Genomic DNA, 13870 nt, shown 5'->3' on the forward strand with positions numbered 1-13870 from the left:
CAGGGGGGGCCGGATCCTAGATCAGCACTCCTACTCTGAGACTCTTTGTGAATACAGGCCCTGGTCCACTCCAATTGGAGTAATTTCCCCCATCGTAAAAGACAGAGGGTTTAGGGATTAATCAACAGTCGATTTGGTACACGGGCAAAATGGAACATAGTCCTAAAGTGTATTTTTTTTCTTTCTTACATAATTACAATGAGGAGAATGGGTCGATTTCATGGTGGAGGGAAGGGAAGGGAACACTGGACAGTACAAATGACCTAGGGAAATTGTCAGAGAGGGAGGGGAGAGAGAGAAACCTTTTCATTTTCTTCTTTTGCAATTTTACTCCCATCCTTCAGAAGAGGTAGGCTATTGGTTTTTGGGTTAAAAATAGATAGATGTTCTTCCCAATGTAAAGCACTGATACAAAAAAAAAACATCCGGATCCATGTCCTTTAGATAGGTCTATCAGCTGTCTCATTCAGTCTTGCTGTCTAAGTAAAGGGGACTTGTATTACTCTTAGGCTGGGGTCCTAGACCCCAATTTCAGGCTGCCTAAATGACTGCCTTAGTACATTTCTGCAAGGTGGGCCTGGCTAGTGCTATGACGGCGCTAGTCATCAGTATTTTGAAGATGACTCTATTTCTCAGAAGATCAGACAACGAATATCACTGTCGTTTCTTACCATGCCTTATGGGTTCCATTTGAAAGCTTATTTTGTCCTCTGACATGACTTGGACACCACTGCTTGGAGGGATGGTGGATGCGTTGTGAAAGGGGCCTGTGTAAGTTGGGTGTGTTGGGTGTAGTGTGTTGGATGGAATCCTGGATAAACAGTGCCGGGTCAGGAAAGGCATAGGGGAAGGTACACACACACACACTCTTTCTCCCCCGCTCTCTCTCTCTCTCAAAGCTCAACTTGTATTCTCTGGCTTTAGAGGTGTTTTGGGAATACTCCCTCAAGTGCTCACGTTTTCCATGGCATGATGGGTGAGGCTTGTTATGACAGAAACCTACACAGACATCACCGTTATGCGTTTCCGTTAGACCATACTGACCATATAGTCCATTAGTTTATCAATGAATGGCGTCTCTGTTTTGTCTTCAACAGGGGCATTCCCGGAAAGAAGTGTGGAAACATCATTGTTAAGGCAGAAGAGATGGGAAACTGCAGGGTGAGTAGTGATGGCAGGGGATATGGAGGGAAAGGGAGTTTTGGGCTGCATCCCATTCCAAAAAGTATTCACTCCCCCCTTGGCATTTTTCCTATTTTGTTGCCTTACAACCTGGAATTAAATTAGATTTTTTTTTGGGGGGGGGGGGGGGGGGGGGGGTTCGTATCATTTGATTTACACAACATGCCTACCACTTTGAAGATGTTAAATATTTTTTACTTGTGAAGCAAACAAGAAATTAGACAAAAAAACTGAACTTGAGTGTGCATAACTATTCACCCCCCCCGTCCTTAGTCAATACTTTGTAGAGCCACCTTTTGTAGCAATTACAGCTGCAAGTCTCTTGGGGTATGTCTCTATAAGTTTGGCACATCTAGCCACTGGGATTTTTGCCCATTCTTCAAGGCAAAACTGCTCTAGCTCCTTCAATTTGGATCAGGTCCGATGGTGTACAGCAATGTTTAAGTCATACCACATATTCTCAGTTGGATTGAGGTCTGGGCTTCGACTAGGCCATTCCAAAACATTTAAATGTTTCCCCTTAAACCATTCGAATGTTGCTTGAACAGTATGCTTAGGGTCATTGTCCTGCGGGAAGGTGAACCTCCGTCCCAGTCTCACATCTCTGGAAGACTGAAACAGGTTTCTCCTCAAGAATTTCCCTGTATTTAGTGCAATCCATCATTCCTTCAATTCTGACCAGTTTCCCAGTCCCTGCCGATGGAAAAACATCCCCACAGTGAAGCATGGTGGTGGCAGCATCATGCTGTGGCGATGTTTTTCATCGGCAGGGACTGGGAAACTGGTCAGAATTGGGATGGTATGAGAGGATGAGAGATGTTGGGTTTGTGCCAGAAATAGCATTTTCCTTGATGGCCAAAAAGCCCCATTTTAGTCTCATCTGTCCAGAGTACCTTCTTCCATATATTTGGGGAGTCTCCCACATACCTTTTTGTTTGCTGATTGTTTTCTTTAAGCAGTGGCTTTTTTTCTGGCTACTGTTCCGTAAAGCCCAGCTCCGTGGCGTGTACAGCTTAAAGTGGTCCTATGGACAGATACTCCAATCTCCACTGTGGAGGTTTGCAGCTCCTTCAGGGTTATCTTTGGTCTCTTTATTGCATCTCTGATTAATGCCCAACTTGCCTGTTCTGGGATTTTTGGTGGGCGGCCCTCTCTTGGCAGGTTTGTTGTGGTGAAATATTCTTTCCATTTTTTAATAATGGATTTAATGGTGCTCTGTGGGATGTTCAAAGTTTCAGATATTTTTTTATAACCCAACCCTCATCTGTACTTCTCCACAACTTTGTCCCTGACCTATTTGGAGAGCTCCGTGCCGCTTGCTTGGTGGTGCCCCTTGCTTAGTGGTGTTGCAAACTCTGGGGCCTTTCAATACAGGTGTATATATACTGAGATCATGTGACACTTAGATTGCACGCAGGTGGACTTTATTTACTAATTATGTGACTTCTGAAGGTAATTGGTTGCACTAGATCTTGTATAGGGGCTTCATAGCAAAGGGGGTGAATACATATGCATTGTTTTTGAAACAAGTTACTTTTTCCATTTCACTTCACCAATTTAAACTATTTTGTGTGTGTCCATTACTTTAAATCCAAATAAAAATCCATTTAAATTACAGGTTGTAATGCAACAAAATAGGAAAAATGCCAAGGGGGATGAATACTTTTGCAAGGCACTGTACATCATACCATCATAAGGACAACATCAATCAATAAACACTTTGCCATGGCATATACATTAAATTATATTGTTATGGATTTACTATCATAGGATATTACTCTCACCTTGATGCTGAGTAGAGTTGCCCTGAGCTGTGTCCTGTAATGTTACTGTTGACTGATCAGCGTTAATGTCTGCATCTACTATCCGAAGTCTCTCACCAGTATCTGCTGTGAATACTGAGCTGTGAGCTGTGCTGTCAGTTTCATCAGTCTCAACGTCTCTCTCTGTTATTGTAGGAGTCAGTGATGATGCAGTTCTGTGGGAATAAACTGGACAAGAAAGATTTCTTCGGCAAGTCAGACCCATTCCTCGTCTTCTATCGCAGCAATGAAGACGGCACGTGAGTATACTTTACCTACCCCTTCTTCAGATCCTCTCCCCCATTCAATTCCATCCATCAGTCCCGCAATCTGATGGAAATTAGATTCCATTGAATTCCTTTAGGTAAACAACCTTACATCTGTGTGTGTGTATGTGTGTGTGCGTGTGCGTGTGCGTGTTACAGCCTACTGGGTCTTCTCTCTCATCAACGCAGGTCTTCTCAATCAATCAATCAAATGTATTTATAAAGCCCTTCTTACATCAGCTGATGTCATAAAGTGCTGTACAGAAACCCAGCCTAAATCCCCAAACGGCAAGCAATGCAGTTGTAGAAGCACGGTGGCTAGGAAAAACTCCTTAGAAAGGCCCGAACATAGGAAGAAACTTAGAGAGGACCCAGGCTATGAGGGGTGGCCAGTCCTCTTCTGGCTGTGCTGGGTGGAGAATATAACAGAACATGGCCAAGATGTTCAAATGTTCATAGATGACCAGCAGAGTCAAATAATAATAATCACAGTGGTTGTCGAGGGTGCAACAGGTCAGGAGTAAATGTCAGTTGGCTTTTCATAGCCAATAATTCATAGTACCTCTACCCCTCCTGCTGTTTCTAGAGAGTTGAAAACAGCAGGTCTGGGACAGGTAGCATGTCTGGTGAACAGGTCAGGGTTCCATAGCTGCAGGCAGAACAGTTGAAACTGGAGCAGCAGCACGGGAAGGTGGACTGGGGACAGCAAGAAGTCATCAGGCCAGGTAGTCCTGAGGCATGATCCTAGGGCTCAGGTCCTCAGAGAGAGAGAAAAAGAGAGAAAGAGAGAATTAGAGAGAGCATACTTAAATTCACACAGGACACCGGATAAGACAGGAGAAATACTCCAGATATAACAGACTGACCCTAGCCCACCCGACACGTAAACTACTGCAGCATAAATACTGGAGGCTGAGGCTTTATTACTTACACACACACACACACACACACACACACCTATGTTGCAGCCGGCAGAGCAGAGAGGAGATGACCTAGAGGGAGCAGGGGTTGGAGGGAAAGCTCCCTATTGCCCCCCTGGCCTCTCTGTACAGGGGTCAATCCTTTCTCTCTCTCAATCTTTCTCTCTCTCGCGCTCACTCTTTTACTCTCTCTCTCCTCTCTCTCCTCTCTCTCCTCACTCTCTCACTCTCACTCACTCACTATCAGTTAATGGAAGGTGAAGTTCTCTGAACTCTTATTCCACACGGCACTATATTCACTTTAAAACCATTTACTTTTGCAGTGAATGATGATTATACTGAGAATTACTCAGTTGATGCTAATTGCTCTTAGAACTGAAACATATATTTTTTGTGCCGGTAATCATGATGACATTTTAAATGTTTTTTATCGCTCGATATTTTGCCAAAGTATGGAAAAAAGGAATCAATGTCTTAGAGATTTGTAATCACTAAATGAGTGCAATTTATCTTCCTGTGGGGGAAGAAAGATCTGAGGGAGCTGAGAGTCAAAGAGAGACGTTTAAACTTGAGAAAAATCTTTTGAAGATCACAGGAAGATAGTTTGTCTCGCTAACTCTGATTTTGCACAGACACTCTGAGGAAGAGAGGACGATGTGGGGATAAAGAGGAACAGTGAAAGGAATATTGTCCAGTGATTGATTGACCCATTGATAAGTGTATGGCTTGTCTTGTCGCTGTGTTTCTCCAGGTTCACAATCTGCCATAAGACAGAGGTGGTGAAGAACACACTAAACCCAGTGTGGCAGGCCTTCAAGATACCTGTCAGAGCACTCTGCAATGGAGACTACGACAGGTCAGTGTGTGTGTGTTTCTACGTGTGTGTGTGTAGTGTGGCCAGCAAGATTAAACTGGCGTTAACTGTTTTGCTTAAGTGTGTGAGGGCCATGTTGATAATCTTCTTTTTTTAAATTTTTTTTAAACTTTTTTTTTATTTTACAATTGGCGTGTTTTGTAAAAGTTATTTGGTTGACAGGATCTAATCTGCAAGAGGAGAAAATATTTTTTAGATGGACTCCATTTTCCAAGAATCACCATGCATGCATAGAATTCCTTGGTTGCTAAATTGGTTGTGAACCTATTAAATGCATATGGAAGCTATAATAATTAACTCCAAAGGAGAAATTAATGCTTGGTCTGCTTATGAATAGCCTTCCTCTCTGCAATCATCTTTCTCCCTCAGTGGAGTAGTCTATTCACATGCCTGACTGACAGACAGGTGTCATGCCCTCACTCAAATGTAATGGCCCTTAAATCCAGGGTGTAAGAAGCACTGCAATAGTTTTTCACCCCCAAGTTTGAACTCCCCCACTGTGTGTGTGTGTAATGTAAAGGACAATCTGTGTGTGTGTGTGTGTGTGTCACTCCGTAATCCCATCTCAGGGATTGTGTTTGTATTCATCTCCAGTTGTCAGTGGGCTTGTTTGCCAGTGATAAGGCACAAAGCCCCAGATGGATGGTCTGAGCTAGTCAGGCTGCATTGATTGGAACAGAGCTGGGCCCTGGCTCTGTCTGAGTTGTTAGGAGGTTAGTTAGAGAGAGCTCATTGTTATCAGTGTGTGGGGAGCCAAGGAAGCACACGAATGAACGCTTACACACACACACACACACACACATGCATATACATTGATTTACGCACACACACACACACACACACACACACACACACACACACACACACACACAGCGAGAGTGTGAGTCTCTGGGGGTCTGGGATGAGAGATAAGGGAGAGGCAGGACGAGAGCCACGAGAGAACGCTAACAATGGAGAGCTGTGTGTCCCCCTGCTGATAGTACCACCGCTGATGGGCCCTTGTTAGAGACACACACTCTCACTTTCTCACTTTCTCCCGCCACCCCGGGGACTACAGAAGGAGCAGCAAACCCATTGTCTGTCCTGCCAACTCATCGCTCCTGTCGTGTCCTCAGAGCATCTTTAGGTTGCGCTTCAATACAGTAATTCATCCCCCGTGCTGTCCTCCTCTACAGTAGATGTGTGTCCCAAATGGGTGCCATTTGGGTCACAGTGCAGGACTCCCTCCCTCAGGACCCAGGGGAGGTGTTCTGGTAGATTACTGTCGGGCTGGATGGCTTTATCGTCGTGTGTGTGTGTCTTTGTGCTCTGACAATGTCGGAGTGTGCCTCATACCCTCTTACGAACCCCTTCGGGAAACTCATTAATAACCTGTGACCTCTCACCCGGTGGTAATCTATAACTAATGATTACCTTTTCATCTAAGCATCTGTTCGTTCTTTTCTTTTTTTCTCATCTGAAAAGAGAGGTGAAATTGAGACAGGTGAAATTGGTGCTGGGTGGAAATACGCATAGCCACAGTGAACTACTCATCTCTTGGCTCTGGTGAAGGAAAATGGCCACTTGTCAGGGGAAAACGATTCTTCAGTTTGAGAGGATTGGATGATGGTAGAAGAGCACTGCTTTTCTCTCTCTAACGTTCTGTATTTTGGAAACTAATATAGACATGATATAGATTACTATAAACGATCCTCCTTCAGAATAGTATGCATTTGAACTTAAAACTTGTTTGGTGGGAATGTACAATGCCATGATCATAGATTCTGCTGAGAATTGTCCTGTTAAACTAAATAAATCTGTTTCTAATATATATATTTTTTTCACCCTACTAGAACGATCAAGATAGAATGCTACGACTGGGAAAGAGATGGAAGGTAATTTAATTTGAGTCTTAATTGAAAAGCACCTTCATTGGCATGATGTAATCCACTGTGTTATCTAAATTAGGATACTTGAACTAATCCTAATCTATATTTCTAGAAGGTAAGGAAGCTGGAGGGGATGCTGCTTCATTCAACACACATTGACATGTTGTTGTTGAAGTGGGGGAATTGGCTCATTTAAATATAGAGGCGGGGCCAAGGGCGGGGCAGCAGTAGAAGAAACACCAGTTTGATTTGAGTGTCATCATTTCATATTATGGGTTATGGGGACAAGGTTATTGCACTGGGGTGTTGCGTTACGGTATGCTCTCACTCCCTCTGTCTCGTTGCCTCTTTATACCCGTCAGCGTTATGTCAGGTGTTACCAGACCTCTCTTTGCTTGCAGGTAGAGGGGTTACACTTTGTTTCCGAATTCATTTTATTTTAAGGAAGTGCATTGAACATACAGTGCCATGAAAATGTATTTTTTTGATTTTCTCTACTTTTGCATATGTTTGACACGGAATGTTACAGGGTCTTCAACCAAAATCGAATATTAGACGACGGGAACCTGAGCGAACAAATAACACAACAATTACATACTTATTTCATTTATTTAACAGACACAGTTGTACAGCAGCCAATGTCCCTTGTGTGAAAAAGTAATTGCCCCCTTACACCTGTTAGATTCTACGTTTGAGTAAATCAATCACGGACACCGAAGAAGCTTAACCACGTCTCCTCCTTATCTCTAAACATTGCATCGTTATTGCTGAGCAGGGAGCTAAGTGATATGATCCTTCAATGGGGTCCCCCCCCGTATCAGTACTGCCACATGCGATCGTGTTCCCTGCACTCCGCCCCTCCCAAGCTTCATTGTGGCACCCCTCATGTCCCTTTTGTAACAATGTTCAACGTTTACCCCAGAATCCAACACACTTAACTGGTTGTGTCACCTTTCAGCTGCTTGTTGATCAGTCGTCGTGGAGGATTTTGTCATCCAGAAAAGTTACTTTTGAATCATTTGTCCGTAGAACATTCTTCCAAGAGTCTTGCTGATCCTCCAGGTGCTTTTTGGCAAACTTGAGTCAACTTTTTGGACGACACGGATCCCATTATGCCTGGCGAAAACCAAACGCTGCATTTCACTGTAAGAACCTCTTACCAATGGTCTAGCATGGTGGTGGTGGTGTGATGGTTTGGGGATTCTTTGCTGCCTCAGGACCTGGACGACTTTCCTTAATAGAAGGAACCATGTATTCTGCTCTGTATCAGAGAATTCTACAGGAGAATGTCGGCCCATCTGTCTGTGAGCTGAAGCGCAGCTCGGTCATGCAGCAAGACAATGATTCAAAACACACAATCAAGTCTACATGAAAATGGCTAAAAAAACAACCTATTTTTAAGTTTTGGAATGGCCTAGTCAAAGTCCAGACCTAATCCCAATTGAGATGTTGTGACAGGACTTGAAACGAGCAGTTCATGCTTGAAAACCCACATATGTCGCTGAGTTAAATTTGTTCTGCATGCAAGAGTGGGCCAAAATTCCTCCACAGCAATGTGAGAAACTGATCAACAACTACAGGAAGCATTTGGTTGCAATCACTGCATCTAAAGGTGGCACAATCAGTTATTGAGGGCAATTACTCTTTCACACAGGGGAATTGAGTGTTGCGTAGCTTTGTTTATTGTAAACTCAGGTTCCCTTTATCTAATATAAGGTTTTCGTTGAAGATCTGATAACATTCAGTATCAAAAATAGAGAAAATCAGAAAGGGGGCAACTACTTTTTCCCACCCTCAAGTGGCTGCATGAAAAACACAAGTGAAATCTCTACTTAATCACTCTCAAATAATTAATAAATGTCTATCTATCTCACTCTATCTTGCTTTAACATTTCATGAATAATAACTTATCTCAACTGATCTCATTCCGTCCACTAGACTATTATAATACTTTGCAATACACTTAGGCACGTCGATCAGGCTTCTGCCACTAACAGTGGTGCTTTGTGGGTTGTGTATTTGAAATACTATGATTTTCCTCATGATTGTTTTGTGCGTTGTGTCCTTAGCCATGACTTCATAGGAGAGTTCACTACCAGCTACAGAGAGCTATCCAGAGGCCAGTCCCAGTTCAATGTGTATGAGGTAAGTGTGTGTGTGTGTGTGTGTGTGTGTGTGTGTGTGTGTGTGTGTGTGTGTGTGTGTGTGTACTTGGTGGAATGCAATATTATGTACAGTGCCTTGCGAAAGTATTCGGCCCCCTTGAACTTTGCGACCTTTTGCCACATTTCAGGCTTCAAACATAACGATATAAAACTGTATTTTTTTGTGAAGAATCAACAACAAGTGGGACACAATCATGAAGTGGAACGACATTTATTGGATATTTAAAACTTTTTTAACAAATCAAAAACTGAAATATTGGGCGTGCAAAATTATTCAGCCCCTTTACTTTCAGTGCAGCAAACTCTCTCCAGAAGTTCAGTGAGGATCTCTGAATGATCCAATGTTGACCTAAATGACTAATGATGATAAATACAATCCACCTGTGTGTAATCAAGTCTCCGTATAAATGCACCTGCACTGTGATAGTCTCAGAGGTCCGTTAAAAGCGCAGAGAGCATCATGAAGAACAAGGAACACACCAGGCAGGTCCGAGATACTGTTGTGAAGAAGTTTAAAGCCGGATTTGGATACAAAAAGATTTCCCAAGCTTTAAACATCCCAAGGAGCACTGTGCAAGCGATAATATTGAAATGGAAGGAGTATCAGACCACTGCAAATCTACCAAGACCTGGCCGTCCCTCTAAACTTTCAGCTCATACAAGGAGAAGACTGATCAGAGATGCAGCCAAGAGGCCCATGATCACTCTGGATGAACTGCAGAGATCTACAGCTGAGGTGGGAGACTCTGTCCATAGGACAACAATCAGTCGTATATTGCACAAATCTGGCCTTTATGGAAGAGTGGCAAGAAGAAAGCCATTTCTTAAAGATATCCATAAAAAGTGTTGTTTAAAGTTTGCCACAAGCCACCTGGGAGACACACCAAACATGTGGAAGAAGGTGCTCTGGTCAGATGAAACCAAAATTGAACTTTTTGGCAAAAATGCAAAACGTTATGTTTGGCGTAAAAGCAACACAGCTGAACACACCATCCCCACTGTCAAACATGGTGGTGGCAGCATCATGGTTTGGGCCTGCTTTTCTTCAGCAGGGACAGGGAAGATGGTTAAAATTGATGGGAAGATGGATGGAGCCAAATACAGGACCATTCTGGAAGAAAACCTGATGGAGTCTGCAAAAGACCTGAGACTGGGACGGAGATTTGTCTTCCAACAAGACAATGATCCAAAACATAAAGCAAAATCTACAATGGAATGGTTCAAAAATAAACATATCCAGGTGTTAGAATGGCCAAGTCAAAGTCCAGATCTGAATCCAATCGAGAATCTGTGGAAAGAACTGAAAACTGCTGTTCACAAATGCTCTCCATCCAACCTCACTGAGCTCGAGCTGTTTTGCAAGGAGGAATGGGAAAAAAAATCAGTCTCTCGATGTGCAAAAATGATAGAGACATACCCCAAGCGACTTACATCTGTAATCGCAGCAAAAGGTGGCACTACAAAGTATTAACTTAAGGGGGCTGAATAATTTTGCACGCCCAATTTTTCAGTTTTTGATTTGTTTAAAAAGTTTGAAATATCCAATAAATGTCGTTCCACTTCATGATTGTTTCCCACTTGTTGTTGATTCTTCACAAAAAAATACAGTTTTATATCTTTATGTTTGAAGCCTGAAATGTGGCAAAAGGTCGCAAAGTTCAAGGGGGCCGAATACTTTCGCAAGGCACTGTATCTGTATACTTTTAATGTCACTCACCCACACAGAAGCACATTTAGTAAATCTCCTCTGGAGCGATTCTTCATGGCATTTCTCCTGAATTTTCGTTCACGGAGTTTGATGTAAAGTGAGGGAGTTTTGATGGATGGCCAGCCTCCACACTCCATCTCTTAAGATAGAACTGAACAGTTGTTCATTAAAAACAATATTCTGAGTGGGAAGCACACAGGGGGACCCTTATTTTAAGCAGCTGGTGTTTGTCTAGTGAGAGAAAGAAGACACACAGCCACACCGTGATTGTGTGCTGTCATCCAAGATTCTGGCACTGGGACATGACAATCTATCATCATTTCCCAAGTCACAGCTCTTGGCTTCCACCCATATTCTCTGGTTCGTTTTTTTCCTCCACAGTAAATTGTACTATTTAGGAGAGGAGGTTCTACATCACTACTGTGTGTGTGTGTGTGTGTCTGTGTGTGTGTGTGTGCCTTCCCTTAACCATCCGTCCATTTGTTAACAGTAAGCACCCAATGCCCAGCATCAAATCAAATGTATTTGTCATATACAAATTATTAGCAGATGTTAATGCGAGTGTAGCAAAATGCTTGTGCTTCTAGTTCCGACCATGCAGTAATATCTGACAGGTAATCTAACCGAACAATTTCACAACAACTACCTTATATACAGTGCCTTGTGAAAGTATTCGGCCCCCTTGAACTTTGCGACCTTATGCCACATTTCAGGCTTCAAACATAAAGATATAAAACTGTATTCAATCATGAAGTGGAACGACATTTATTGGATATTTCAAACTTTTTTTAACAAATCAAAAACTGAAAAATTGGGCAAAATGATTCAGCCCCCTTAAGTTAATACTTTGTAGCGCCACCTTTTGCTGCGATTACAGCTGTAAGTCGCTTGGGGTATGTCTCTATCAGTTTTGCACATCGAGAGACTGAAATGTTTTCCCATTCCTCCTTGCAAAACAGCTCGAGCTCAGTGAGGTTGGATGGAGAGCATTTGTGAACAGAGGTTTTCAGTTCTTTCCACAGATTCTCGATTGGATTCAGGTCTGGACTTTGACTTGGCCATTCTAACACCTGGATATGTTTATTTTTGAACCATTCCATTGTAGATTTTGCTTTATGTTTTGGATCATTGTCTTGTTGGAAGACAAATCTCCGTCCCAGTCTCAGGTCTTTTGCAGACTCCATCAGGTTTTCTTCCAGAATGGTCCTGTATTTGGCTCCATCCATCTTCCCATCAATTTTAACCATCTTCCCTGTCCCTGCTGAAGAAAAGCAGGCCCAAATCATGTTGCTGCATGTTTGACAGTGGGGATGGTGTGTTCAGGGTGATGAGCTGTGTTGCTTTTACGCCAAACATAACGTTTTGCATTGTTGCCAAAAAGTTCAATTTTGGTTTCATCTGACCAGAGCACCTTCTTCCACATGTTTGGTGTGTCTCCCAGGTGGCTTGTGGCAAACTTTAAACAACACTTTTTATGGATATCTTTAAGAAATGGCTTTCTTCTTGCCACTCTTCCATAAAGGCCAGATTTGTGCAATATACGACTGATTGTTGTCCTATGGACAGAGTCTCCCACCTCAGCTGTAGATCTCTGCAGTTCATCCAGAGTGATCATGGGCCTCTTGGCTGCATCTCTGATCAGTCTTCTCCTTGTATGAGCTGAAAGTTTAGAGGGACGGCCAGGTCTTGGTAGATTTGCAGTGGTCTGATACTCCTTCCATTTCAATATTATCGCTTGCACAGTGCTCCTTGGGATGTTTAAAGCTTGGGAAATATTTTTGTATCCAAATCCGGCTTTAAACTTCTTCACAACAGTATCTCGGACCTGCCTGGTGTGTTCCTTGTTCTTAATGATGCTCTCTGCGCTTTTAACGGACCTCTGAGACTATCACAGTGCAGGTGCATTTATACGGAGACTTGATTACACACAGGTGGATTGTATTTATCATCATTAGTCATTTAGGTCAACATTGGATCATTCAGAGATCCTCACTGAACTTCTGGAGAGAGTATGCTGCACTGAAAGTAAAGGGGCTGAATAATTTTGCACGCCCAATTTTTCAGTTTTTGATTTGTTAAAAAAGTTTGAAATATCCAATAAATGTCGTTCCACTTCATGATTGTGTCCCACTTGTTGTTGATTCTTCACAAAATATACAGTTTTATATCTTTATGTTTGAAGCCTGAAATGTGGCAAAAGGTCGCAAAGTTCAAGGGGGCCAAATACTTTCGCAAGGCACTGTACACAAGTGTAAAGTGTACGAATATGTACATAAAAATATATGAATGAGTGATACCCGAATGGCATTGGCGGTATAGAGTACAGTATATAGATATGAGATGAGTGATGTAGGGTATGAAAACATTATATAAAGTGGCATTGTTAAAAGTGGCTAGTGATACATTTAATTACATCAAGATGGCAAGATGCAGTAGATGGTATAGTGTACAGTATATACATATGAGATGAGTAATGTAGGATATGTAAGCATTATATAAAGTGGGTAGTGATAAATTGATTGCATCCATTTTTCCATTATTAAAGTGGCTAGAGTTGAGTCCCCACCCTGTGCAACTGGGTACTGGACTTCCCGAGGGGCCGCCCCCAGGTGGTGAGTGTAGGTAACAACATCTCCACCCTGCTGATCCTCAACACTGGGGCACCACGAGTGCGTTCTGAGCCCTCTCCTGTACTCCCTGTTCACCCACGACTGCGTGGCCATGCACGCCTCCAACTCAATCATCAAGTTTGCAGACGACACTACAGTGGTAGGCTTGATTACCAACAACGAAGAGACTGCCTACAGGGAGGAGCTGAGGGCCCTCGGAGTGTGGTGTCAGGAAAATAACCTCACACTCAACAAAACAAAGGAGATGATTGTGGACTTCAGGAAACAGCAGAGGGAGCACCCCTCTATCCACATCGATGGGACAGTAGTGGAGAGGGTAGTATGTTTTAAGTTCCTCGGCGTACACATCACGGACAAACTGAATTGGTCCACCCACACAGACAGCGTGGTGAAGAAGGCGCAGCAGCGCCTCTTCAACCTCAGGAGGCTGAAGAAATTTGGCTTGTCACCAAAAG

At 42.9% G+C, this 13870-nt stretch overlaps 1 protein-coding gene across 4 annotated transcripts in view; it reads left to right on the forward strand.

Annotated features, from left to right (window-relative positions):
• LOC110500279 (copine-8) overlaps positions 1–13870 on the forward strand; it is a 116015-nt gene that overhangs the window by 78394 nt on the left and 23751 nt on the right. For 2 of the 4 annotated variants that reach the window (XM_036957687.1, XM_036957689.1), the window contains exons 7-12: positions 1098–1161; positions 3141–3244; positions 4922–5026; positions 6877–6918; positions 7025–7027; positions 8982–9057. In XM_036957687.1, coding sequence (XP_036813582.1) covers positions 1098–1161; positions 3141–3244; positions 4922–5026; positions 6877–6918; positions 7025–7027; positions 8982–9057 — 394 coding nt within the window. The remainder of the gene's footprint in view (positions 1–1097; positions 1162–3140; positions 3245–4921; positions 5027–6876; positions 6919–7024; positions 7028–8981; positions 9058–13870) is intronic. The other 2 variants (XM_036957688.1, XM_036957690.1) reach the window with 1 other exon arrangement.

The sequence above is a fragment of the Oncorhynchus mykiss genome, chromosome 21 (assembly GCF_013265735.2).
Source record: "Oncorhynchus mykiss isolate Arlee chromosome 21, USDA_OmykA_1.1, whole genome shotgun sequence".
Classification (NCBI taxonomy): Eukaryota; Metazoa; Chordata; class Actinopteri; order Salmoniformes; family Salmonidae; genus Oncorhynchus; species Oncorhynchus mykiss.